At 53.2% G+C, this 24,327-nt stretch overlaps 9 protein-coding genes across 9 annotated transcripts; 4 read left to right on the top strand and 5 right to left on the bottom strand.

The window, feature by feature from the left end:
- Window positions 1-88: 88 nt before the first annotated feature.
- Window positions 89-596, bottom strand: RPS26 (40S ribosomal protein S26; the record flags this gene model as incomplete). The annotated part of the gene is made up of 3 exons (XM_049328662.1): window positions 89-203; window positions 258-360; window positions 446-596. The coding sequence occupies 3 exons, from the start codon at window positions 594-596 to the stop codon at window positions 89-91; spliced, it is 369 nt and encodes a 122-aa protein (XP_049191634.1).
- A 765-nt stretch (window positions 597-1,361) lies between these two features.
- J4E83_001707 (uncharacterized protein) lies at window positions 1,362-3,548 on the bottom strand (the record flags this gene model as incomplete). Its single annotated transcript, XM_049328661.1, has 5 exons — window positions 1,362-2,195; window positions 2,243-2,337; window positions 2,387-2,864; window positions 2,913-3,308; window positions 3,357-3,548. 5 exons carry the CDS (start codon window positions 3,546-3,548, stop codon window positions 1,362-1,364), a joined length of 1,995 nt encoding a protein of 664 aa, XP_049191633.1.
- Window positions 3,549-4,477: 929 nt separating this feature from the next.
- J4E83_001706 (uncharacterized protein) lies at window positions 4,478-7,964 on the top strand (the record flags this gene model as incomplete). The annotated part of the gene is made up of 5 exons (XM_049328660.1): window positions 4,478-4,660; window positions 4,714-4,933; window positions 4,982-5,157; window positions 5,205-7,699; window positions 7,757-7,964. 5 exons carry the CDS (start codon window positions 4,478-4,480, stop codon window positions 7,962-7,964), a joined length of 3,282 nt encoding a protein of 1,093 aa, XP_049191632.1.
- A 643-nt stretch (window positions 7,965-8,607) lies between these two features.
- On the bottom strand, window positions 8,608-10,125 carry VPS4 (Vacuolar protein sorting-associated protein 4; the record flags this gene model as incomplete). Its single annotated transcript, XM_049328659.1, has 5 exons — window positions 8,608-9,280; window positions 9,332-9,664; window positions 9,715-9,886; window positions 9,936-9,962; window positions 10,017-10,125. 5 exons carry the CDS (start codon window positions 10,123-10,125, stop codon window positions 8,608-8,610), a joined length of 1,314 nt encoding a protein of 437 aa, XP_049191631.1.
- Window positions 10,126-10,527: 402 nt separating this feature from the next.
- Window positions 10,528-11,539, top strand: J4E83_001704 (uncharacterized protein; the record flags this gene model as incomplete). Its single annotated transcript, XM_049328658.1, has 6 exons — window positions 10,528-10,588; window positions 10,636-10,706; window positions 10,761-10,885; window positions 10,932-10,992; window positions 11,263-11,318; window positions 11,515-11,539. The coding sequence occupies 6 exons, from the start codon at window positions 10,528-10,530 to the stop codon at window positions 11,537-11,539; spliced, it is 399 nt and encodes a 132-aa protein (XP_049191630.1).
- Window positions 11,540-12,951: 1,412 nt separating this feature from the next.
- On the top strand, window positions 12,952-14,889 carry VTS1 (Flap-structured DNA-binding and RNA-binding protein; the record flags this gene model as incomplete). Its single annotated transcript, XM_049328657.1, has 3 exons — window positions 12,952-13,453; window positions 13,503-14,785; window positions 14,842-14,889. 3 exons carry the CDS (start codon window positions 12,952-12,954, stop codon window positions 14,887-14,889), a joined length of 1,833 nt encoding a protein of 610 aa, XP_049191629.1.
- A 3,408-nt stretch (window positions 14,890-18,297) lies between these two features.
- On the top strand, window positions 18,298-19,930 carry J4E83_001702 (uncharacterized protein; the record flags this gene model as incomplete). The annotated part of the gene is made up of 3 exons (XM_049328656.1): window positions 18,298-18,476; window positions 18,574-19,651; window positions 19,709-19,930. The coding sequence occupies 3 exons, from the start codon at window positions 18,298-18,300 to the stop codon at window positions 19,928-19,930; spliced, it is 1,479 nt and encodes a 492-aa protein (XP_049191628.1).
- A 248-nt stretch (window positions 19,931-20,178) lies between these two features.
- On the bottom strand, window positions 20,179-21,944 carry J4E83_001701 (uncharacterized protein; the record flags this gene model as incomplete). The annotated part of the gene is made up of 2 exons (XM_049328655.1): window positions 20,179-20,981; window positions 21,560-21,944. The coding sequence occupies 2 exons, from the start codon at window positions 21,942-21,944 to the stop codon at window positions 20,179-20,181; spliced, it is 1,188 nt and encodes a 395-aa protein (XP_049191627.1).
- A 1,123-nt stretch (window positions 21,945-23,067) lies between these two features.
- J4E83_001700 (uncharacterized protein) lies at window positions 23,068-24,186 on the bottom strand (the record flags this gene model as incomplete). The annotated part of the gene is made up of 1 exon (XM_049328654.1): window positions 23,068-24,186. The coding sequence occupies one exon, from the start codon at window positions 24,184-24,186 to the stop codon at window positions 23,068-23,070; it is 1,119 nt and encodes a 372-aa protein (XP_049191626.1).
- Window positions 24,187-24,327: the final 141 nt, after the last annotated feature.

The following is a 24,327-nucleotide window of genomic DNA, read 5'->3' as shown; positions in this document are numbered from 1 at the left end:
TCATGCATTTTCCAGTATGACATTCCGAAAGAACCCTAAGACCCCACACCAAGCGCCATGATCATTCCGTTTTCGAACCACACTCCACTTAAGCAGTGGTAGTCTTAGCAGCGGCCTGGTTGGGGTTGATCTTCTTTCCGTCCTTGTTGTACCTGACCCTTGGGGGAGGGGCCCTGTTGCGGCGGCCTTCGCGCGAGCGGACACTGCGAGTGTGTTAGACATGGGCTCAGCCGAATCCTCGTGCGGGCTCAACGTACCGGACGATCTTGCCGTGGATAGCGCAGGAGACGCAGTACTGGAGCTTCAGGTACATCTTGGGGACGGTGTACTCGGGGAATACGGAGGCATCGGAGATATCACCTGCGTGGCGTTAGTCTTCAATTCCCCAATGCCGCCCCTTCTGTTGTGTAGTGTGACGCGGTGCGAGCGTGTCCGGGAGACGTACGGATGGCAGCGGACTCAACCATGTTGCGGATGGTGAATCTCTTGATTGCCTTGTCCTTGGGTGTGCATCGCGAGCAGTTGGAGCAACGGATGGGCTTGACGTGGCCGCGACCCTTCTTGTTTCGGCCGTTGGACGCTCGCTTCTTAACCATGGCTGCTGATTCTATCGAGTTGTGTGAGCGGAGTTGTGGGTTGAGAGAACACGGGGAGCGTACTGAAGATGTATCTAGAAGTCAGCGGTGGGGGTGTTGTCGTGAGAGTCGTTCCTTCCTGACGTCGCGCACTGTGTCGACGAAATTCGCTTAAGCGGATCTAATCTTATCTCTTGGCGTACCGCGCTAGCCGCAACGACCCAAGCACCCTTCGCAACTTCACCGTAAAAGTGAAAACAAAATCTGAAGGGATTCTAAATTTCACTATTGTCATTATTATTGGAAAGTAAGAATACGCGTTCACTGTTGAAAGGGCGCTTTGGCAATCATGCAAGCACCAGTATGTTACGCTACCAACTATACAGTACTGATTACCCGAAGTTCTTCCCCCGCCGTCATAAAAGCTTCGAGGACATCATGAGAATGATGTGACTGTTCTTTCTTTCTTCGACGACTTGAATAGTATTCCCGAAAGGAAGCATAACGACAGCGTATTTCTGCGGGACGTTTGACTACTTATAGTTGAACTTGACACACCCTAGAGCCTACGTTCTCGTCAGGTTGCCTAGTTTGCATATTTCCATCTTAATGTAGGCTGCAGACCCGTGAATTTTCCTTGTGGGAGGTGGAAGTAGAATGTATTCAATCTTGACTGCCAAACTGCTAGGAAACACCCAGGGATCTATGGGATATCAGGTTATAACAAAGGAAACAATGCATTCTCGCTCATACTCCAACACAAATTACCCAACGTCCACCCAAATCTTATCGACTGGCGCGGCCAAGCACAAAGACACCGACGATGACAACAGCTAGTACACCGATAGCTCCAGGAAGGAGAAGGTCGTTTGGTACACCAGCAATGATCTCTGGCTGTTGCGATATAGGTACTGGCTGATTACGGCCTCGTGATCTTGGCTTCTCTTCCTCTTCGTCAAAGTACTGTCTACGTTCGCGAAGAGACGACTCAGGCGGTGTGACAGGCTTGGGCAGCGTAGGTTGTGGGTTGACCTCGGCAGACATTGGTGCCTTTTCAGGATGGTGCACAAAGAGATCTACCTTCTCGCGATGTGCCATGCGGGATAGACTGACAGCCTCAACGAGATCGTCGTTGGTGGTGATGGAGATTGTGTCTCCCTCGTTGTCGAGATAGCTCAAAGCGAAGCCACCTCGGGAAACCTTGCCGTCATCAAAGCTCGGTACGCCTCCTATGGCCTCGACCTCTGCACCAAGCTTGTTCGCTACATTGTGGATGAGCTCTTCAATGCCAGCAGATACAACGACCTGCAGACGGTGAACGCGACCACTTGGAGCTTTGAACTTGAAAGGGAATGGCATATCCTCCATATGAGAGGGAGGAATACTGGCGACAGCAGATGCGTCTGGTGAGTCCCCGTGATGAGAGGCAGACTCGTTGGGTAGTACGCTATCGCCACGATCCATTAGGCCAGGGCGATCGTGGTGGGAGACGTAGGAGCGATGGTCGTGGACGCGACTCCCACCCTCGCCCGACATCATCGACTCGGTCTCGTTGTCCAGAGACAGCCAGAACTTGTTCCACGCGGGACCTTCGCTGTCGGTCGTGCTGATGTTGTTGATCTTCAAGGAGTTAGCAATGATACTTTGAGAAGCAGAAGTGGGCGTACCTGATCAAGAGTGGCATAAGTCAGCTTGAGAACATCGACCATTCCAACAATCTCCCCTGCGTCGCTCATGACAGGCAAGTTGAGGTAGTGCCCATCTGCAATAGTCAGCAATTTTTCAAAGAGCCTTCGATTTGGACCACTTACCATGCATCTTGCGCAGAGCGGACTGGATGCTCATGTCCATAGGCGCAAAGTCGGGATGCGGAGTCATCACTCGTACGACACTGCAAGTCATCGGGTCGAGCCCCGCGGCAATCACACGCAAGACGACGTCCTTGCTGGTGAAGATACCGGTGATGGAGCCATTATCCTGCACCAAAACAGCGGTTGTGTGGTTCTCCTTCATGAGTGACGCAGCTTCCTTGACAGAAGTGCGCACGGATACGGTTGTTGGGGGCAGGCCAGTCAAAACAGACTCGAGAGTAGGACCAGACATCTTCTGACGAATAGCCTCGACGTACTGAATGATCTGTTGCGGCTGGCTGGAGCCCATCTCGGCCTGCACACCCTCCAGAGCATCGTACAGCTTGCGCGAGGAAGCGTAGGCGCGCTCCAACTTCTCCATGGCGTCGTAGAAACATTTGGTGATGTCCAAGATACCGGAAATGTCGTGGTTTTCGTCCTGTCCCACGTCAGTTCACCCGCGACGCATATCCATAGCCCAACATACCATGACGGGAAGGTGGCGGAAGCCCTTCCTGACCATGAGATCCAAAGCATCGGTCGCACTTGTGTCGGTCTTTGCGCAGAGGGGGTTCTTGGTCATGATCTCTTCGATGGTGACATCGCGAGCCTTGATGCCGGCGCCAACGACGCGGAAGGCCAGATCCTTGGCCGTGAAGATACCCGCAATACGGTCATCGTCGTCGGTAACTAGGACACAATCCTCGCGCTTAGCTGCCATCAACTGCGCAGCCTCGGCGACTGAGGTGGAGGGCTTGATCTGGAGCGCGGGGGAGGGCTTCAAGGCGAGGACAGTGCCGGGCGGGGCTTTCTTGGAGGGTCGCACGCGGCCGCTGGGGTTCTTCTTTTTGTTCAGGTCGGTCTCGATCTTGCGGCGGATGGCCTAGGCATCATGAGTATGTGGCAGTCCATGGCGAGCAGGGCAGCTTACGTCGTCGCGCTTCGACATTTTGGCACGACTGGCGCTGAGCGAAGAGCCGCCCGCATCGCTCTGGGCAACATGAGAAGCATGCGTCTCGAGAGCTGCTGGTCGCGGGATTCCCGAGGGGCTGTGGGGGAATTGCTGGGGCGGGTGCTGGTTCTTGGGCTTGGGCGTACCGCGCATAGTCCCCGTATGCGACATGTTGCTTTTGACCGAGACGTGGAAGTCGGGTTGTTGGTGAGGGGTCAATAGAAGCAAAGTCGTGGTTGCCAGGGTAGACGCAGAAGGCGCAAGCGACGAGGCTAGCTAGACCGCTCTTCCCCTGGCCTGCTGCCATTGCACATGCGCCTGCTCGGCCTACGGGCGACTGCCTGCAAAAGACCAGAATTTTAGCTCGGGCGCGGGCTCCATCTGGTCTGTCCTACTGCATGGCCTTTGTATCTAACCTCGGAGGAGCTTACTCTGAAGACGGCTGTATCTAGACAGCGCTATACAACCTACTACAACAAAGTAAACAGATTCAAGGATCTAGCATTGCTGTAGGTTTCGGGGTTCCGTACTTGAAGCTAGATCAAGGTTTTCCTACTCCTATCGTGACAGGTCACGCGCGTGGTATCTCCCATGAACAGGATGGCTGGCCGTGCACCCAGCCGTTGACTGATTCATCTTTCCTTTCACTAAGAGTACACACGGTACTACACCGAATTTGCAGTGCCGATCGTGTTTTAACATATATGAGCCAGCTGGGTGGTTTCAACAGGGTCCGTACAGTGAATGCTTCGTGAGTCGGTGTACCCCAGGGCTCCGTAGCCTTCAAGGATACGCTAGCTGGCCAATGAGTGGAGTGACACACTTTTTTGGGCCAACACTCTCCCCCACCAAAACATCGATCAATGACTTGAGGCGAAACCACACAAAGCACCAGTCTCTGCCGCCGAAAGATCGTGTCTGCACCAAGATATACGCTGCCCCGTCCTGCATAGTTCCACTGCAGCAGAGGCGCTCCAACACGTCACACGCGCTCCGCAAGCAGCACTACCAGGGACCAAGCGACCGTATTCCCTTGTTGCCTGTGAACAACACCACGCTTCCTGGGCCGCTGCCCTCCACTACCAATCTACGTATACGATATGTCTGTCCTCCCCGCCGAGGTTCACACGGCGCTGGCGACCCTGCTGCAGGGCCTCCAGTCGCCGGATAACATTCAGCGCACGGCTGCCGAGCAGCAGTTGAATGACGAGTGGGTTGCCCAGAGGCCCGAGGTGCTCTTGATGGGCCTCTCGGAGCAGATCGAGTTGGCGCAGGATACCTCAGTAAGGGTCCCGCTCGGTAGAAACCCTGGGTTCTAGCTTACAGGCTGTGTTAGACACGGACGTTCGCCGCCGTCATCTTCAGGCGACAGTCGTCCAAACCGCGAAAGGCGCCCTCAGGCCAGACCGCCGACCTCTTCTTGACCCTCAACGCCCCCGAGCGCGAGGCCATACGCGCGAAGCTGCTCCATTGCCTCGCCAACGAGACCGACAATTCAGTGCGCACCAAGGTTGGAGATGCTGTTGCCGAACTCGCACGCCAGCACACAGATGAAGGTACGAGGAAACGGGACACGCTACAGAAACATGTCTAAATTCATCTAGGCGTTGCATGGCCGGAGCTTCTGGGCGCGTTGTTCCAGGCAAGCCAGTCCGCAGACCCCGCGCAGCGCGAGAACGCCTTCAGGATATTCTCGACAACCCCGCAGATCATCGAGAAGCAGCATGAGGACGTAGTCCTGACTGCCTTCAAGGGCGGTTTTGCCGACAGCGAGACATCGGTTCGTCTTTCGCATGCACCTGGAAGCCCTCGACTTACATCTCACAGGTCAAAATCGCATCCGTCGAAGCCTTCGCGTCCTTCTTCCGCTCAATCACCAAGAAGGCCCAGTCCAAATACTATTCTCTCGTCGGAGAGATCCTCAGTATTCTACCCCCGATCAAGGAGTCTGGCGATGCAGAGCTCCTCACAAAGGCCCTCATCTCGCTCATCGACCTTGCCGAAGTTGCGCCCAAGATGTTCAAGCCTCCGTTCAACGACCTCGTTCAATTCAGCATTTCCGTTATCCAGGACAAGGATCTAGGAGAGACGGCTCGGCAGAACGCGTTGGAACTCATGGCGACCTTCGCGGATAACGCACCTCTGATGTGCAAGAAGGATGCCAACTTCACCAATGATATGGTTACTCAATGTCTGTCTTTGATGACCGACGTTGGAGCTGACGATGACGATGCCGAGGAGTGGAACGTGTCAGAAGACTTGGATGAAGAAAGCGACTCGAACCATGTGGCTGGTGAGCAGTGTATGGATCGCCTGGCAAACAAGCTCGGTGGACAAGCCATTCTGCCCCCAACGTTCAACTGGCTTCCGCGCATGATGACTTCTTCGGCGTGGCGCGACAGGCACGCTGCTCTCATGGCGATATCAGCCATCTCCGAGGGTTGTCGCGAGCTGATGGTTGGCGAGCTTGACAAAGTCCTGGATCTCGTATTGCCTGCGCTCCGAGACCCCCATCCACGAGTGCGATGGGCCGCTTGCAATGCTGTCGGACAGATGTCGACTGACTTTGCCGGTACCATGCAAGAGACGTACCACCAGGTCGTTCTCCCCAACATCATCCCCGTCTTGGAGTCTTCGGAGCCTCGCGTGCAGGCGCACGCTGCTGCTGCTCTAGTCAACTTCTGCGAGGAGGCTGAGAAGAACATCCTGGAGCCATACCTGGACCAGCTGCTTAACCACTTGCTCATGCTTCTGCAGAGCCCCAAGCGTTTCGTACAGGAACAGGCCCTGTCTACTATTGCCACCGTTGCGGACTCCGCAGAGGCTGCCTTCTCCAAGTATTACGACACGCTTATGCCTCTTCTCTTCAATGTCCTACAAGAGGAGCAATCCAAAGAATACCGACTTCTCCGTGCCAAGGCCATGGAGTGCGCGACGCTTATCGCTCTCGCTGTCGGCAAGGACCGGATGGGCCAAGACGCACTCAACCTTGTACAGCTGCTCGGACGGATCCAGAACAGCGTTTCCGAGGCCGATGACCCGCAAGCATCCTATCTCCTACACTGCTGGGGCCGCATGTGCCGTGTTCTAGGACGGGAGTTCGTTCCTTTCCTTGCTGGTGTCATCCCACCACTGACCGAGCTTGCTGGAGCTAAGGCTGATATTCAACTTCTTGACGATGAGGAACAAGTTGCCCAGATCCAAGATGAAGAAGGCTGGGAGTTGGTCCCGCTTAAGGGCAAGGTTATTGGAATCAAGACCAGCATCCTTGACGACAAACACATGGCTATCGAGCTCATTGTCATCTACGCGCAAGTTCTAGAGGACGCTTTCGAGCCCTACGTCAACGACATCATGGAGAAGATCGCGCTCCCAGGCCTAGCTTTCTTCTTCCACGACCCCGTGCGAGTGGCATCAGCCAAGTGTGTTCCAGCGCTGCTGAATGCGTACAAGAAGGCCCACGGTCCGGAATCTACACAACTGAGCGAGCTGTGGGGCCGCACCGTGGAGCGTGTCCTCGAAGTGCTCAGCACTGAGCCCGCCATTGATACCCTCGCCGAGATGTACCAATGCTTCTACGAGTGTCTAGAGTGCATTGGTCGCAATTGCCTCACCAACGCACACATGACGACCTTCATTGAGTCCGCTAGAAGCGTGCTTCAAGACTACCACGTACGCGTAAAGGAACGTCTAGAGGAGCAGGCCGAGAATGATGATGGCGAGGAAGCTTCGGAAGATCTGTTGTTTGCCATAGAAGACGACCAGACGCTCCTCTCAGACATGAACAAGGCGTTCCACAGCATTTTCAAGACCATGGGCACAGCGTTCTTGCCTTACTGGGCTGAACTAACCCAATTCTATAGCTTGTCCGCTGCTAACCCAGACCCCACTCAACGCCAGTGGGCGATTTGCATCTACGACGATGTGCTCGAGTTCTGTGGTCCAGAGTCGTGGCAATACAAGGACCAGATTATCCAACCTCTCATCGATGGTATGCAAGATGACGTCCCTGCCAATCGCCAGGCAGCAGTATACGGAATTGGTGTTGCAGCTCACAAGGGTGGAGAGAACTGGTCCGAATTTGTTGCGGCGTCCCTGGAGACGCTCTTCCAGGTTACACAGAGACCAAACGCTCGCGCGGACGACGACATTTTCGCGACAGAGAATGCTTCGGCTGCAATTGCCAAGATCCTACACTACAATGCGAGCAAGGTCGCAAACTGGGACAGTGTCGCCGCTGCCTGGATGGATACGCTTCCCATCACCAACGACGAGGAGGCTACACCATACGCCTATGCGTTCCTAGCTCAGCTGATTGAACAGTAAGTTAATTTAGCGCGACATCGCGAATGCATGAGATCCACACTAACATCTTTCAGACAAAACCAAGCTGTGTTCTCTCAACCCGCAAAGGTCTTCAACTACGTTGTGCAAGCCCTGGAGGCCGAAACTCTGCAAGGACAGACCGCGAACCGCGTTGTCGCATCCGTGAAGGCTCTGATCCAGGCGACCAGCACCGATCTTGGCCAGGCTGCCGCGACTTTGACACCAGAGCAGCAGCGTACTGCGCAAGCCTACTTCAGCTAGAGGCTGACTAGGCCGTTCGTAAATGGTCAACTTTATGGACTTGTGGAAGGAAACCCACATGGGACACGATGCATGAGCGGCGTTCGATTCGGAATTGTGACATGACATCAGCACGAAGACACGATGAAAGAGCATGACGTGAGGGTCTCTGGGCCTCGTCATTGGTAACAAGGCTGGCGAAGTATAGAGAAGCATCTTTATCATGGCGGAGTGCTTGTTTTGGTTAGGACAGGTTAGGTTAGGCGGTTAGGTCAGGTCAGGTCCGGTTTTACACATATTCCCCCCAAGTTTCCCCTTCGTCCCCTCACCCACTTCGATCGTGCCATGGAATGGACTACGCTGGACCAGCTTAGTGTAGAAAAATGAGCCACCATTATTCAAGAACCTTCACTCTGCAAGCGCCACGAGTCGCAATGACATCTTTACCTCAATCCTGAGAATCTCAAAGCTCGATATGAATGTATATGCAGTATCGCCTTTGTAGCATCATGGAACGAAAAAGCCTCAAATTGCTTATGTATTCGAAGCATCAACGCCGGCCGGTCCATGTACGGCCTGGATTCGCTATGCTAGAAGGGGATATAAACACCAAAAGCGCCTCGAAGATATACAGCACCGCCTCAAACGACGACAAACGGTTCGTCTACGCGCCCTCACTACCAAACTCCTTTGTCCACTCGGCGCTGCGGTCCAAATCCTCTCTACTCACAGTCGGTCTTGAAGCCTTGATCGCCTTGACGAAGTCCTTGACCTTTAGAGGTGGCTCGAGCAGCTGATCGCCGTCTAGATCTGTCCATGACTTCTCCTCTGCTTGTGGATCACCAGGTGAGCACGGCGTCCACTTTGTTTGGCCGTCTACCTCGACGGGCTTGTAGTGTGTTGCTGTCTGAATAAGTCGCACGGGCTGCATGAGCGCGTCTTGTACCGCAATCGAGATATCAGACCCAGAGTATCCCTCACTAAGCTCGGCTAGCTTCTTGTAGTCGGCCTGGCTCAGCTCGCAAGGTGTGTTGCCAACCGCGAGCTCGAACATCCTCATCCTGGAGGGTTGATCTGGCAGACTTATGTGAACTCTTCGCTGGAATCGTCGTCGGATGGCAGAGTCAAGTTGCCATGGGATGTTCGTCGCACCGAGAATGAGTACGCCCTTCGAATCTTTACCGACACCGTCCATCTGCACTAGCAGTTCTGTCTTGATACGTCGTGATGCTTCCGACTCGCCCTCACCTCGAGGTCCGCAGAGCGCGTCGATCTCGTCGATGAAGATGATCGAGGGTTTGTTCTCGCGAGCCATGCCGAAGAGCTGTTTTACGAGTCTAACATCATGTCAGTTGCCGCGTCGCGCCGAAATGGACTGTTTCACCTACCGTTCTGATTCACCCATCCACTTGCTGACCAAATCGGAACTGGAGACACTGAAGAATGTGCTGTTCGCCTCGGTAGCGACCGCCTTTGCCAGGTAACTCTTACCGGTACCAGGTGGCCCGTAGAGAAGAATACCCTTCCATGGTTGTCGCTTCCCGGTAAACAAGTGAGGAAACTTGATGGGTAATATAACGGCCTCCTTGAGTGCTTCTTTTGCCATCTCCAGACCTGCTACGTCTTCCCATCGAATGTTGGGCTTCTCGGATAGAATGGCGCCAGCGAGCGCACCGCGGAGCTTTTTCGAGTCGGCGTCTTGTTCGCCTTCGTCCTCGTCACTGTTAGAGGTCAGTTGCGAACTCTCGGCCGGCGCAGACTTGATATGTACCCTCCGCCCTTTCCACTTCCACCTGCTGCTTTGCCGTTTGAGCCCATGGCTGCTGGCTTCTTGCGATTTGAGGCGTCATTTTGGTTCAGATGTTGTTTGAGCTTCTCGGCGCGCTCCATGTATTCGGCTACCTTGCCGCGGATCATATCCTTGGACTTCTGGTTCTTCTCCCCTACTGAGCGTCAGCATGTTTGCCAATCTACAGAATCCGACCGACGTACATTTGAGAGCGAGCATGAACAGTTCGACTGCGCATGAAGTTAGCATCCAAATTAACATGACCTATATCTCGTGGCACTGACGAGCACTGTAGTACAGCTGATACGCCTTCTCATATTCGCCTGCCGTGTCCGTCTCAATTGCCTTTTTGACCGTCTCGATGGCCCGGCCGAGGAAGTCGGCGTTGCTCATTGTGAAGGCCGGAGGTCGGTGGAGGCTTCAGCGAGCGTGATTCTCGGAGCGCGCGTCGGCTGGTGTGTTGATTGATCGATGTATGGGCGGCGGAGGGCGATCTGAGTGGGGCAATCGCGTGCAGGCTGCCTGTGGGTTCGCGGGGCCAGGGCGAGTATGTGAGGTAAGGGAAGGATTCGCAGCTTGGATCGACGATGTTTAGGCGAGGGTGCGCTCGAGATTGTTCCGCGTGAATGGGCTTTGCGGTCGTACACGAGAGGTGCCCGTCGCTCCAGGTACGGCCAAGGCACCTAGCCCCGCGTTGCTTCTAACCGGATTGAGGGAGTTCAGCATCCCACTCGCGACTTCCGAACGAGACTGCACCAAACTTTGCAGCACGCGTCACTCAGCATCACCAAAGCCATGGCAGACGTGCAAAAGAAGCTGCAGGCGCTGTCTGACAGCTATCAAGGCCTCCAGGCTGGTAAGCCGCGCCCAAAGATGGCCGATCCCTAGCTAATCTCGGAACAGAGCTCGGAACTGCAGTAGAGGCTCGCCAGAAGCTCGAATCGCAACAACAGGAGAACAGTACCGTCAAGAAGGTATGCGGAGATTGCGATTGGTCTCGGATCACATACTGAAAGGCGTCATCTCAGGAGTTTGACATCCTCGACGACGATGCAAACATCTATAAACAAATTGGCCCAGTACTGCTGAAGCAGGACAAGACGGAGGCAGTCATGTCGGTCAACGGTCGCCTCGAGTTCATCGACAAACAGATGTGAGTGGGCCCGTTGGCGTGGCGAGTCTCTGCTGACTGGATGCAGCAAGGATATCGAGAAACAGATACAGGGTATACAAGACAAGAGTGAGAAGATCAAGGGCGAGGTATGTTTTTCGAACGTGTCTCGTTACGCGGATAGCTAATGCCCAAATCAGATTATTCAAATCCAGTCGGCGGCACAGCAATCACAGCAAGCAGCGGCATCATCATGAAACTTTGAGCACGGCAGATGTAAAACAACAAGATACCCATTTCCACCGAGAAACACTTTCATCTTCGTACAAATTCCTTCTACAGTGAGGCTATCTTCTGCTCCGTGGTGACTGGCGTGTGGCACTATTGTCGGCCACGCTGCCGCTGACTCTTACACTCAGTATCTCAAGGAGGACGGCATCCGATACCAGAACGTCTGGACATTCTTGACTCAAAGGTATGCGAAGGAACTTCCCTGTGCGTGGCTAGACCTCACTACTAGTGGCAAGAGCGAGAGTAACCAGCCGCAGCCCAGCCCAACATTCCAACACTTTAATACTCTAACCTTACAACACTCCTCAAAGACTGTCTTCATCCACCTTATCGCTATTTTCCGACATATCGATCACCCCATTCAAGAGACAACCAGACAGGTGCCCCGAAGTCAACATTGCCTGAAGATGTTCAGTTTGTAGGTTGTTCAGGCACTGTAGCCTTCTTAGCTTTTTCAGATATTGGTAATTCGCGGAAACAAAAGCTGCTTATCATTATTGATAGCGACATGCCTGTAGCCTACAAGGGGGTAGAGGAACTTGACTTTGTGTATCACTCATTATTCCAAAGAACCTCTAGTTGGCGAGGATTTGCTAGAGCCGTATGAACTGCAGATTAAACAGATCGATGTCGACCATGTTGTCTATGGTTAGTCGCGCCTCATCTTCACGCAACCAATCGCCGCCATGTTTATCACTCACCCTCATTCACTTCAGAATGGATCGTTCTTACATTCACATTCACCTGTTCGCGGAGCGTTGGAGCGCTATCAATGCATGTTTGACGACACGTAGCTAACCATTTGAGGTTAGCGCATGCACCTGCGGGCATCAGATGTCGGATCAGGCAACAGTGGGTCGTCTCAGACGCTCCTGCAATGATAGAACACGACCTGGAGAGGCACAACTTTTCTATCCGTGGACCCGAACGACTAGTGTTAGCAGCGGGCAGTGCATGAACACGTCTCGGGAAGAATTCCTTTTGTTTCTCGGAGCGTTTGACGGCGCGGCTCGCCAATAAGAAGCACGGCACCGCAGACGCTGTTACAGAAACGGTGCGCTTCTGACCGTCTATGCTATCGTGTGGCTAGCACGCGGTCGACGCGTTTGCTCGACTCGAAACGGCCACAGTGCCACAGTTGGTCAACTGTTGGGTGGGCGTGTGGAGGTGTACCATGGGGAGAGGCGAGGGATTCACAGGCAGCTGCAGCCGTGACCGCCCTTGACACAACCGGAGATAGCCATGGAAGCTATCCAAACAGAAGGCTTGTAGTCACGTATGCCGCGACTATCTGTAACAGCTGAGGACCAGGCTAGATCTGGCGAGCCGTTGCTTCAGCCTTGCGCAGGGTTCCGTGATTGGGCGCGCTAACCCAACGCCGCGGGCTTTTCGACGGACTCCTGGCAGCGAACACTCCTCTGGCCGTCTTCACACTCGACCTCCTGTCGCTGAGCTTCCCTTCTTTGTACCTTGATATATTACGCTGTCTCTTCTTATTGCCCGGCCTGCCTGTGCATCGCAGCAGACCGCATCCCTGCACAAGTGTCAGCCTCCCGCGAAACTCATCGAGCTCTCCTTTGAGGCACAGGCAAGTTCGCGCTCCCACGAGCGTCCGACGTTATACTGACTTGAGGCAGCTGGGACTGCAGGAGAAGACTCGTGTGCAAGCATCAATACCTTCCTTCGTGCTCCCGCCCAGTCTACACTGTACGTGTGCTAGCATCCGGTCTGCGAGCACTTGGGCCGGCCGTACTGACAAGTTGCCAGAATTTCACCCTCTACACTTCAACCCGCCGTCGACCACTTTCACCGCCGCCATGTCTGCCAGCCACATCGCCGCCAACAGGAACAGCACCCCCGAGGGTTCCAGCTCGCTCCGTCCCCCGCAAGCCCGAACCTCCCTCGGCGCCAACCACCATCTCCGTGCCTCAGCTGATCTAGGTGGCTTCCCCTCCCCGCTTGCCAACCGTGGCATTCGTCCCGCGTCTGAAATCTACTTCGGGCGCAACAACACGCAGTCGGGCAACCCGGATGAGATGGAGCGCGCTGCTCAGCAGTGGCTCGCCGATATCGACCAATATGAGAACACACTCGAAGAGATGGCGACAGCCACTCTTGATCAGGACTTTAAGGACGAGCTGAGCGCTATCGAGCAGTGGTTCCGCGTCCTTAGTGAGGCCGAGAGAACTGCTGCCCTCTACGCTCTCCTCCAGCAGACGACGCAGGTGCAGATTCGCTTCTTCATCCAAGTCCTGCAGCAGATGTCCAAGAACGTGCCCATGTCTGGAGTTCTGTCCCCTGCCAACTTCGGAGAGAAAGGTGAGCTTGACAACATCCACAGGCCACTTTCCATGCTGACGAGCGCTAGATCCCATGACCCAGAAACTGAGCGACGCCATGAGCAAGCTCGGCACTGGCGAAAACCGTCATTCCATGGGCCTCGGCCGTCCGCCGCCATCCCCGGGTGCTGGAAAACGCAACTCGGGCTTGGAGACATCCCAGATCAACCGCATGTTCCCGGACGCCGCGGCTGCCATCGCCAAGCAGAAGGCTGAGTTCACCGACGTTGTCGGTGTTGCGCCGGCGTCCAACCGCAATAGCACCGTTGGAGATCGTACCTCTCTAGCGGCTCCCACCATCTCCGCCCCTGAGGACAGCAAGAGAGAGAACAATGCTCCGCCAGCATCACCCTGGAACGAGGGCGCGAACCGTCCCAAGTCTTCGGGCCAGCAGCAGCACCAGCAGCCACCGATGGGCCAATTCACTCAGCCACCTCCATCCGCCGGTCTTCGATCTCCACGTCTTCCTCTCCAGAACGATAGCAACAATGTCCAGACCACCACCTTGAACGCTCTCGAGGCCAACTCCTCCAACATGCCGCTCCTTTCGCCTTCTTATAACCCAGGTGGAAGCTGGGCTTCCCAGCTGAGCACTCCCATGGTCGCCAATTTCCAGCAGTCGAACAACCAGGCCGATATGGTCGCGAACGCTACTGCTATGAAACTGGCCGCGTTGTCTACAGTCAACAACCGCATCCAGCTGGACGATGTACGCAAATTCCGCCGCGCCCGATCTTCTGACAACGGACCCATGTCCCCCGGCATGCCTCAGATGGGCAACGGAAACATCCTGATGACAAACGAGCTTGGCCAAGTATTGACACCACAGCAAGCGGCTGCTCTTCAGGCCCAGCAATTGGCTGCTATGCAAGGCCGCCGATCTCGCCCCAGCTCCCCCGGCTTCGCAATGCAGGGTCAGGGCATGGGTGCCATGGGCAACTTCACATCGCCTCAAGCTAACGGGTTCTTGGCTGCTGACTACGGCGGCGGCATGATGAACAACGGTATGGGCGCTCTCAACCTTGCTCAGTTTGGTCTTGCCGGCGGCAGCAATGAAGGTCATGGCTTCCTCGGCGACAACATTGATCGCGGTCGATCTCCCCGAGGCCGTCGCGGCAGCTCCAAGCCCCCGGAGGATCCTACCGACCCTGGTCTGCTTTCGGACATTCCCAACTGGCTTCGGAGTCTCCGTCTGCACAAGTACACAGACAACCTGAAGGATCTCAAGTGGCAGGAGCTTATCGAGCTCGATGACGAAGGCTTGGAGAAACGTGGAGTCAATGCTCTTGGTGCACGTAGGAAGATGCTCAAGGTATGCAACGCCATTCTTCTAATGTACGGAACCCGATAACTAACATTGTATTGCAGGTCTTTGAACAGGTCAAAGAGGCTCAAGATCACGGCAAGCTGCGTTAAGCTCGCGGCTTCTTCATTCTGCTTCATCGCCTTCGATTATAGATATACGACCGAAAAGCGACAACCCCAGCTGGTACGGTTTATTGGCCGTCAGGTCTGGAACGCATATGATTACATGTTTTGTGCATTGAGACCAGAGACTTGGATGTTGCTACGTTGGCCTGTCGTATCACGAAGGCTGATTGTGGGTTTATAGTGCGATTATTTCTAGTTTATGGTAGTAGGGTAGAAAGGCTTGCGAATGTACGGGATTAATAGTGACACTATGTGTGTCAGCTGAACTCTTGAATGTGTCGCACGCGAGCGCGCTCTGTCCATGCCTAAACCGTGTTGAGAGTTTGTGGTTTTCAACGTAACATCTTAATGAACAAGGAGCGGCCCCCAATGCTGATGCACATCCGACTCTTGCCGACTCGGCAGGCGCCCAACTTGACACGCTGTGTAACCAGTCAGATCAGCCCTACGCGTCGTGCTCGTCTTCCACTCACCGGAATGTATGATTATTTTTGGATAATCTTGACTTTGACCTTCCATGGTTGGCGCGCAAGATCTCCTTTGGCGGTGTCCCCAATTACGGCCGTGATCCCATCGCAACCTACGCTCTTCCTCTTGTTTTCCTTCAACCATGGAGCTATCGTCGGATCCGAAACGAATTGAACGAGTAGTGCTGGCCTGTATCCAGTGCCGCAATAGACACGTAAAGTGTGACTCCACACAACCCGCCTGCAACCGATGCAGGCGCGACGGGAAAGAATGCATCTATCAAAAATCTAGAAGAGGAGGTCTCAGCAAAGCTGCACTTGCGGAGCGACGTCTACGACTGCAACAAGAACCCAAAAACTTGACCAGCGGAAAAGTTCAGTTACCAGCGCCATCCCCATCCGACCAGTCTAGCCTGGGATCCTTTGAGAGCGGTTCATCAGGTTCTTCCATACCTTTTCGTGAACGGAACGTTACCCAGCAAAGTCGAATGATCTTCCAAGTCGACAATGAACGACTCATCGATTTGTACTTCGAATATTTCTGGTCTTCATGGCCAGTTGTACTGCCTCTCCACTATCTGCAAGCCAGGCGCCTGCACGGGAACCATGGAATGACCACACTAATATCCGTCTTGGAATGGATCGGATCAATCTACGCCCCTTGGACTCCATCGAAACCCTACCACATGACAGCATTAGAAGCTGTCACGTCGCCCGACCTGGCGCATACACCATTCAATGTTCAAGCGCTGCTGCTATTTGCTCTCGCTGAGTTCCACAGCATTTCCAGAGCCGAGGCTCGTAAGCACCTGGATAAAGCTATCACAATTGCATTAGAATTGCGTATGAACGAAAGAGACTTTGCTCGAGCGTATGGGGAAGGTAGCGGTGTACTGGAAGAGTGTTGGAGGCGAACGTTTTACGTACTCTATATTGTGGATCAAAACTTCGCCCTTGTCACCAACACGCCCTTCTACACACTACTTCTCACATCGAACAACGTTGATTTGCCATGCGATGATGAATACTTTGAGTCAGGGGTATGTCGAGATGCTGCCCAGATAGAGGTGAGAGCTGACATGAGCAGAACATCCCGCCTGTGATGACGTGGGCGGAGTACCAGACCCGTGAGTTCGCAGAAATTGAGATTGTTTATTCCTCAATCGTATATCTTTACGACATCGGAATGGTCATCGCTGGCAGTAAGTACAGACCACAGGTGGACGTACCCAATGAAAGCCGTTATCTACTTCGTATGATGCCTAACAGTTCCAGCCATGAAGTCTTTTATCGACACTGCTATATTTAGCGAAACGATGGCCGAGAACTGCGACATGAAATTGGCGATTTGGTCGGCGATGCTGCCGGCTTGTAAGAAGGACCCGCTTCGACCAGATGGTCAAGTAGATGAGGTGATGTATGCCACACCGTCAGCCGGACGAAAACATGATCGCTAACGATACGTACAACAGGTACATGGCACATATGTGTGCTGCAATGTAATTCGTTCCTTCATGCACTGCTACTGTTACGCTAACAAAGACAGAGTCATCTCAACACTGCATAGGCCCTTCTCGTCACTACCTCACCTTCCTGAAGAGATGACCACGCAGTCTTTTCTGCCTCCTTCTCCCTTTACGCTGACACCAAAAACTGGGCGAAACACACATACCGCACGTGTGCTCAAGGCGACCGAAATGCATACCAAACTCCTCGCAATCCCATGCGCTCTCGAAAGGCACAATGTTCTTATCATGTGCCTAACTGCGCAACTCGCGGCAGCACAAGTGTCTGTATGTACCTATCTATTGGATGGGCACGCGCTGTCGATAGCGCGAGATCGTGTGCGTCTCAGCATCGGCTTTCTGAACACGATGGGAACTATATGGCCACTTGGAATGAAAATGGCGAAGGAGGTTCGTGCGATTGCACGGTCAAATCTTGCCGGTACCTGCGTCCAGCATACCGTGAGCGTGGATATGGAACCTGCAGTGGCTGAGATCGACTTTCCGCGCGACGACTTGGGGTGGCCTGTTGATCCCTCAGCGCAGATCGACATATACTCTGGCATCGTACTGCCTATCGATTGGGATACGACGCCATTTAGTTATCCGTCGCTGGCATCGTCTGAGTTGGTATGAGGGCGTCTGTCTGATTGAGATTGGCAATCCCCACTCAAATGCTATCAATTAGTGATTAGCTCGTGTTGTGGAACGCGTTCAAGATCAGCGCTGATCTGCACAACAAAGTGTGATGTGATGCAATCGCGTCTCCAAGTCCTGTTGGAGCAATTGTTTGGTCAGACAGGACTAATCGCATTGCCTAAGCGATGCATGACAACGGACTAACGCGACGAACATGTCAAACCACACCGAATGCCTGTCCCCACCACTTCTCTCAAAAGGGCACGCGAGCACCCCCATCCTTTGTCTGATATCTCCCCCAACCTTGGAACATTGGCAGACAATAGGCCACAGCGACGCGTGTGGTTCGTTATCAGTTGCCCAGCTGTCGTATCTGTGTTACCGGCAGGGTAACCGTCAACGTCATACCACAAACCGTTAGCTCCGTGCTCCATTGGCTCCAGCCCCCCGCCGTGGATCTGCCCGCGGGCGACATGTTCAGAGTGGGCCCCCTTGCAGACTCGTCCGATGTCGAAGCCGTAGGCCGTCGACGAATTTAAAGCATGAGCATTTCCCTTCCGTGGCAAAGCCGTGGAGATTCTACGTGATGACGGATCAGAATTTTGGCCGGATGCATTAAGAACTCGACGCTTGCTGCTCTTTTCTTCACCATCCCTTCCTGACGCATTTGCCGCAATCTTGCGTTTTTAACGCGACAGCCGATTTTCCTCACGTGGAGTCATCGATCATCATTGTTGCTTAATTCTCCGAGCCACTATTAGGCGAGGACGCCTCACGACACCATGAGCGACATCGAGAAGCAGTACGATCCGGCTGTGCCTGCTGCCGCGAAAGAGAGCGATGAGATTGGGCGGCAGCTAGAGGGCATCGACCCGGTTTTGGAAGCAAAGATTGTGCGCAAGCTGGATCTCTTCGTCATTCCGGTAGTTATGCTGTTGTATTTGCTCAGTTTCCTGGACAGGTGAGTTTGGATCTTCTTGATTAATGCGCCGTCTATCCCGGCTGGATGCGATTGGGAGTCTGCAGCTTGTACGAGAAACTTGCTTACGCGATTGTAGAGTCAACATCGGTAATGCCCGTCTATATGGTCTACAGGAAGATCTAAATATGGGAGATTCTCAATTTCAGACAGCCGTCTCTATTCTGTTCGTCACGTACATCCTGTCCGAAGTACCATCAAATCTGGTGCTGAAGAAACTTACGCCCTCGCGATGGATAGCCTTTATCACCGTCGCATGGGGTATCATCGCGACCTTGACCGGTATCGTGCAGAGCTACGGCGGTCTGATCGCATGCCGCCTTCTTCTTGGCGCCGTGGAAGGAGGGTTGTTCCCCGGAATGGCCATTTACTTGACATTCTTCTACACCAAGCGCGAACTTGCTCTACGTATCGGATACCTCTTCGTCTCTGCTGCCCTGGCTGGAGCCTGCGGCGGATTACTTGCGTACGCTATTGGACATATGGATGGTACGGCCGGCCTACGCGGATGGCGCTGGATCATGATCATCGAAGGTATTCCTACCTTCATCCTGGGTATCGCGACCTGGTTCATCCTGCCGGACACCCCGGAAACTGCCTACTTCTTTACCGCGGAAGAGAAAGCTTTCGCCGCCGCTCGCCTCAAGCGCCAGACAGGGTACACCAAGAAAGCAGCGGAATTCCACTGGGAGGATGTAAGGAAGTGCGTCAAGGACTGGAAAGTCTGGGTATTCTGCTTTGCGCAATTCGGAAGCGATACCATGCTTTACGGCTACTCTACCTTCCTGCCGACGATTATCAGGTCGATCAACACTACCGCCAGCAGCGCGATGGTGCAGGTCCTTACGATCCCGTGTTATGCACTAGGTGCAATTACCTACTTGGTTGTTGCGCGTTTCTCCGATAAACAGCAAAAGCGTGGGTTTTACAGCATCTTGCTCGGTGTGGTGAGTATCGTCGGATACGCCATGCTGATCAGCGACGCCAGCTCTGGCGTGCATTACGCTGGCTGCTTCCTTGTTGCAATGGGCTTGTATGTATGTGTTGGTCTGCCATTAGCTTGGCTGCCTACAAACTTGCCGCGATATGGAAAGAGGACCACTGCGACAGGGTTGCAGTTGAGCATCGGTAATTGTGCGGGTATCATGAGTGCTTTTGTAAGTTTATTCGTAATCACTAGGCTCCACGTGGAAACACTGCTAACGGATCGCTAGATCTATCCCACGGCTGATCGCCCCCGCTTCGTCAAGGGCCACGGTATCACTATGGCTATGGTGGCTTTTGCTTGTATATGCTACGCTGTCATGTGGTTCCATCTTGGGCGCATCAACTCGAGACGTGAGAAGGGTGAGGAAGAGCATCTGGTTGAAGGGATGAGCGATGAGGATATTGCAGAGATGGGCGATGACAGCCCACGATTCAGATACACGATTTAGGGAAATATAGTACTGAGTTTACGGACACATGCTAGCCTTCATCGTTAATACTCGTCTTTGGTTGTCATTACCAAGCTCTTGGCCTAGCTGCGACTTGCATGCAGGTATCCAGTAAAAGCTTCGAGTTGCAGGACTCTACAAGATTCCTCCTTTCCTGTGTAGTAATCTACCATCTCAGTGTATCGTGAAGGGCCTCGTACAACACTTCCTCTCACAAATCTCAGCAACATTTGCAGACACACTCCACGCTACTCCTTGGCGACATCTCCGCTGTTGCTGGTGTCTTTGGCGGTCTTCTTGTTACCCTTTATGCTGTAGATCTCCGGATGTGTCAGCCAAGGAGGCTGGACCTTCTCTGCACTCGTGTCCGGACTAGGACGCGCTTCAAGCATGGCCTTAAGTAAGTCGTTCGTGAAGTCGGTCCCCAGGCTCAAATTCATGTCATCAGCCGCCCCCTCAGAGTCGCCGTGCCACACCCAGAAGTCGACCAGCAATTTACGAAGAGGCGAGTGCTTTATCGTGCGCTTATAGGCCGTCTTGATGGTCCGGTCACCGGGAAAACAGTCTGCTTGCTCTACGCACTCAATCAAACATTGCAGTACTGCGTTCTGAAATGTGGTATCCATGAGCTTCTCTCCAAGTATGTACGACTGAATTAGTGAATGATAATCCACGTTCTCGTGTTTGCGAACTTCCGTATCCGAGTCACTGGAGGACATGATCTCGACGGCGATCTTCCCACTGTACAACCATTGCACATACAAATGGAAGATTTCTGGAAGCTCGTCAGAAAGATCTATAGGGCGCGGTGTTGGAGCAGTCCATTCTGGCTTCGTTGCATTTTGGAAGAAGGCGGATGTCTTGCAGAGAACGCTTTTGTGGATGTGAAAGATGCGCTCCTCGGAAACGTCTGAGTCGGTATCGCTGTCCGTGTCGGTATCGCTGTCGTTACTTTCGTTGTTGTGCTCGGGCTTGTCGCAATTTTCGCCTGCTACGTTCGGTTCGACAGGGTCGTCGCCACCCCCAACCTTGACCATGAGTATCTCGCTACCTACACTATACCGCATTAGAATTGCTCCAAAAATCATTTGTATGTTGAACCTACTCAAGGAGATCACGAGAATCAGCACTGCCCTGAGGCAGAGGCTTTCGGCGCTTCGCTGGTTGATCGTTTATGGGCGCCATGACCGAGGAATTGGTATGTTGACAGTCGGTTGAGGTCACTTAGAGTGCGTGTGTGTTCCTGGGTATCTGCCCTTGCAGCGAGCGACAGTCTAGCATACCTTTAATAACCTGGTTCCAGGGGTAGCGCTACACGGTTACACGCAGTGAACGACCGTGCTTTGGCTGCTCACAGAGCGTGCGCTTTCGACCGCTTTCGATCCGGGGGTTTCGTTATAACATTAGACAACCCTGATGGTATGAGGCAAGATTCGAGGCAAAAACGGTGTCTTAAGACAACAAAGGCCTAGAGGCTGCTGTATGATGGTTCCCTTGTTGAGCTCTATACTATATGAATGCTTCATGCAGGAGCACCTTTCCTTTTCTTGTTATTCGCAACCGCAGCGTAATATTTCGCCTGGTTTTGAGGGCAAGCCCATACACTCGTGTGATTGCATTTGCACCTACAGTCTGGCTTTGGCCGTTTCGCCGCGAATGCAACTATAAGGTCCTTGGTGAACTCCTCTCCGGCCCTCTCCAAAAGGGCAGAAAAGTCCCAGCTCTGATCTGCACCGTTGACCACGATATCCAGAAGCAGCTTTCGTATTGGAGAGTCGGCCATAGTGCCTTTGTACACATCACGGACTAGTCCAGCCCTCGGAAAACTATACCCGTTACTCAAGCAATCCATGAGGGCTTTGATAGCAGCATTCTGGAAAGTTGGATCCATCATCCTCCCGCCAAAGAGATACTGTTCTATCAAATCGTCGGTCGGATTGTACGAAGAGTCGACCTCGTTGGTCGGTTCTGAGCTCCAAAGCACCGTGATCCTGCCACTGTATAGCCACTGCATGTATTGTTTGAAGATACCATTGTGTTCTGTGGTAAGATCAACAGGCTTGTGAGGATAGCCCCGCCAAACCTGCTTTGTAGCAGCCTGGAAGAAAGCGGAAGTTTGGCACAAAACATCTCTATGCACATGAAACACATGTTCGTCCCCCCTCTTTACTGTGATATTGAAGAAATCTTCGATTCTTCTTTGTCGTGGATCGATCTTTGCCTGGGTTGGCCCCTGCTCGCCTGGCTCGTCGTAATTGAAGTTGTCTCTACCGAGTCTGACTGCGATAAGCTCGCTGCTTAAACTACGTTCATTCGTTAGCAACATGTAAATACAAGATCTGTAGACTCGTACTCTGGTAATTTGCTTATAGTAAACGCGCTCTTCGGGAGCCTAGGGCGCTTTTCTTGGGGAGCCATCTCACTGGATAGGTAAAGATCAGACTTGTCGAGAACCCTGTCTTGGCGGCAGTGGTACACTACTCTTGGAAGCCGAGGGCAGTACAGATGTCGGTGGGTGTGAGGCTCGAAACGATGTCCGGAGGTCAGAAAGCGCGGAAGCCCTGGAAATGGCTGGACGCGTTTTTGCGCTAACCCGACCTGGCTAGACATCTGACGCGTTTGCGACGCGCTTGTGCATATACTGATACTGAACTTCGAACCCCTGCCACTAAACCCCTTTTCCTTCCTTTTCCTTCCTTTTGCTGCTCTACGAGGCTTTGATTATTATGCGCACATATATACTGAGGAAGTCGGCCCCAGACATCTTCGGCCTCGAATTGGGCAACTGACCAAATGACATACCTTCGAACATCGAAGTAGCCACAATCATAACCAGAGTATCACTTCAAAGTGAACGATTCCACAGTTCCACATCGAACAAGAGATAGTTTGCATATTCCCATATCGAGGTCAGCTTTGGCTTGAATAGACACGATTGAACCAGGAAGCATCGAATTTGACATCCGCGAAGCTAAGCTTAAAGACATTGGAAAGCGAAATAATTTCGTAGCCCAGAAGTAGCTTACGCGACAAATACCGATGTGATAGCTACCAAGCATACCCTTTTTCTTGGCACCTTTCACGGGGAAATGGGCAACTTCCTCGCGTTTCGGCAAAACTGCAACGGTATTCCACCTCTACGCAGCGCCCTTCTGAAACCACTTCAATCCCGCCACTTCCCAATAAGCCTCCACGAAGGCCTGGGGATTATCGCGCACATACTCATTGCACGTAGCAACACCGGTCTTTTTGGCACAAGACTTATCCCACTCGGCGCCAGCCCATTCGCCGCAAAAGGCGGTGTTAAAGATTATCTGAAGATCTTTGAAGCGCTCAGAGAAGTCGCAGCCAGCACCGCCGAAGTGCGCTATAGGAGTGCCCCAGTTTGATGGATCGGGAGCTGTGATATTCGAAGAGAAGTTATCCGTGAAGCCCAGGGAGTCGCGGGGGAAGAACCAAACTGAGATGCTGGTGGCGGCCCATTCAATGGCATAGACACCACCCTGCGCTTTGTTGAATTCGGTACCATAAGATGGGAGAGGCGCGGCGCCAGTATTGTCGGAACTACCGCTACCGCCGCCACTTTGGATACCAGGCATGGTGTCAGGAGCGTGGATAGAGCATCCGACGTTCTTCTCTTGGCCAGGAGCGGCGACGTCGCAGTCGTCGGTACTCATAAGACCAGTAAATGGCGCATTGTTATCACCACCTACAGCACCAAATCCTCCTCCAGCCGCAGTCGAGTTATCAACAACACAGCCTTTGGTTGTGTGTAAAGTAATAGAGTTGCTTTCGTAGTCGTTGACACCCTCGAGGATATCGACTTCCCCGCCATTCGGCCATTGCACTGAAGACGATAAAAGCCAAAAGGCTGGCCAAGTGCCGCATTCCGACGAAGGCATATGACGAATGTCTGCGATGAGTAGTCCATGATTCCAGCTTTTCTTGCTCTCAAGGCGAACAGAAGCGCGGCCAGTAGGGTCTTTAGTGGTATAGTCTACACCCATGAACACGGACCTTGTGTCCTCAAGGTAGCCTATTAGGCCCTGCTTGGTCGCATCTTCCTGATTCTGATAATTGACAAAGCCTTTCGTTGGGTCGGTTTCGTTGAAGAAGTCAAAGGCGGAGAAGAAGTTCTTGTAGCTAAGATCGTCTGTTAGCGTGTACTGCCTGCTGTCATTAGCATGGTCTCCGTGCGCATCTCCTAGGATGGCCAGAGCCGCCAGGGTCGTAGTAAACGATAGTTTCGTGCGCATATTTGTACCTGTGTATGTTGTTCGGCAAAGGTTTGTGGTAATGATGAGAAGTGTGTGAGAGAGAAAATGACTTTGTTCTATAGGTTAATTGTATTGACCATAATACAGTGATGCGACATTGTGGGAAGGTTGGCGTAATCC

The sequence above is a fragment of the Alternaria metachromatica genome, assembly GCF_023757995.1.
Source record: "Alternaria metachromatica strain BMP 0045 chromosome Unknown scaffold_3, whole genome shotgun sequence".
Taxonomy (NCBI): Eukaryota; Fungi; Ascomycota; class Dothideomycetes; order Pleosporales; family Pleosporaceae; genus Alternaria; species Alternaria metachromatica.
This window is presented reverse-complemented; position numbering and strand designations above follow the sequence as displayed.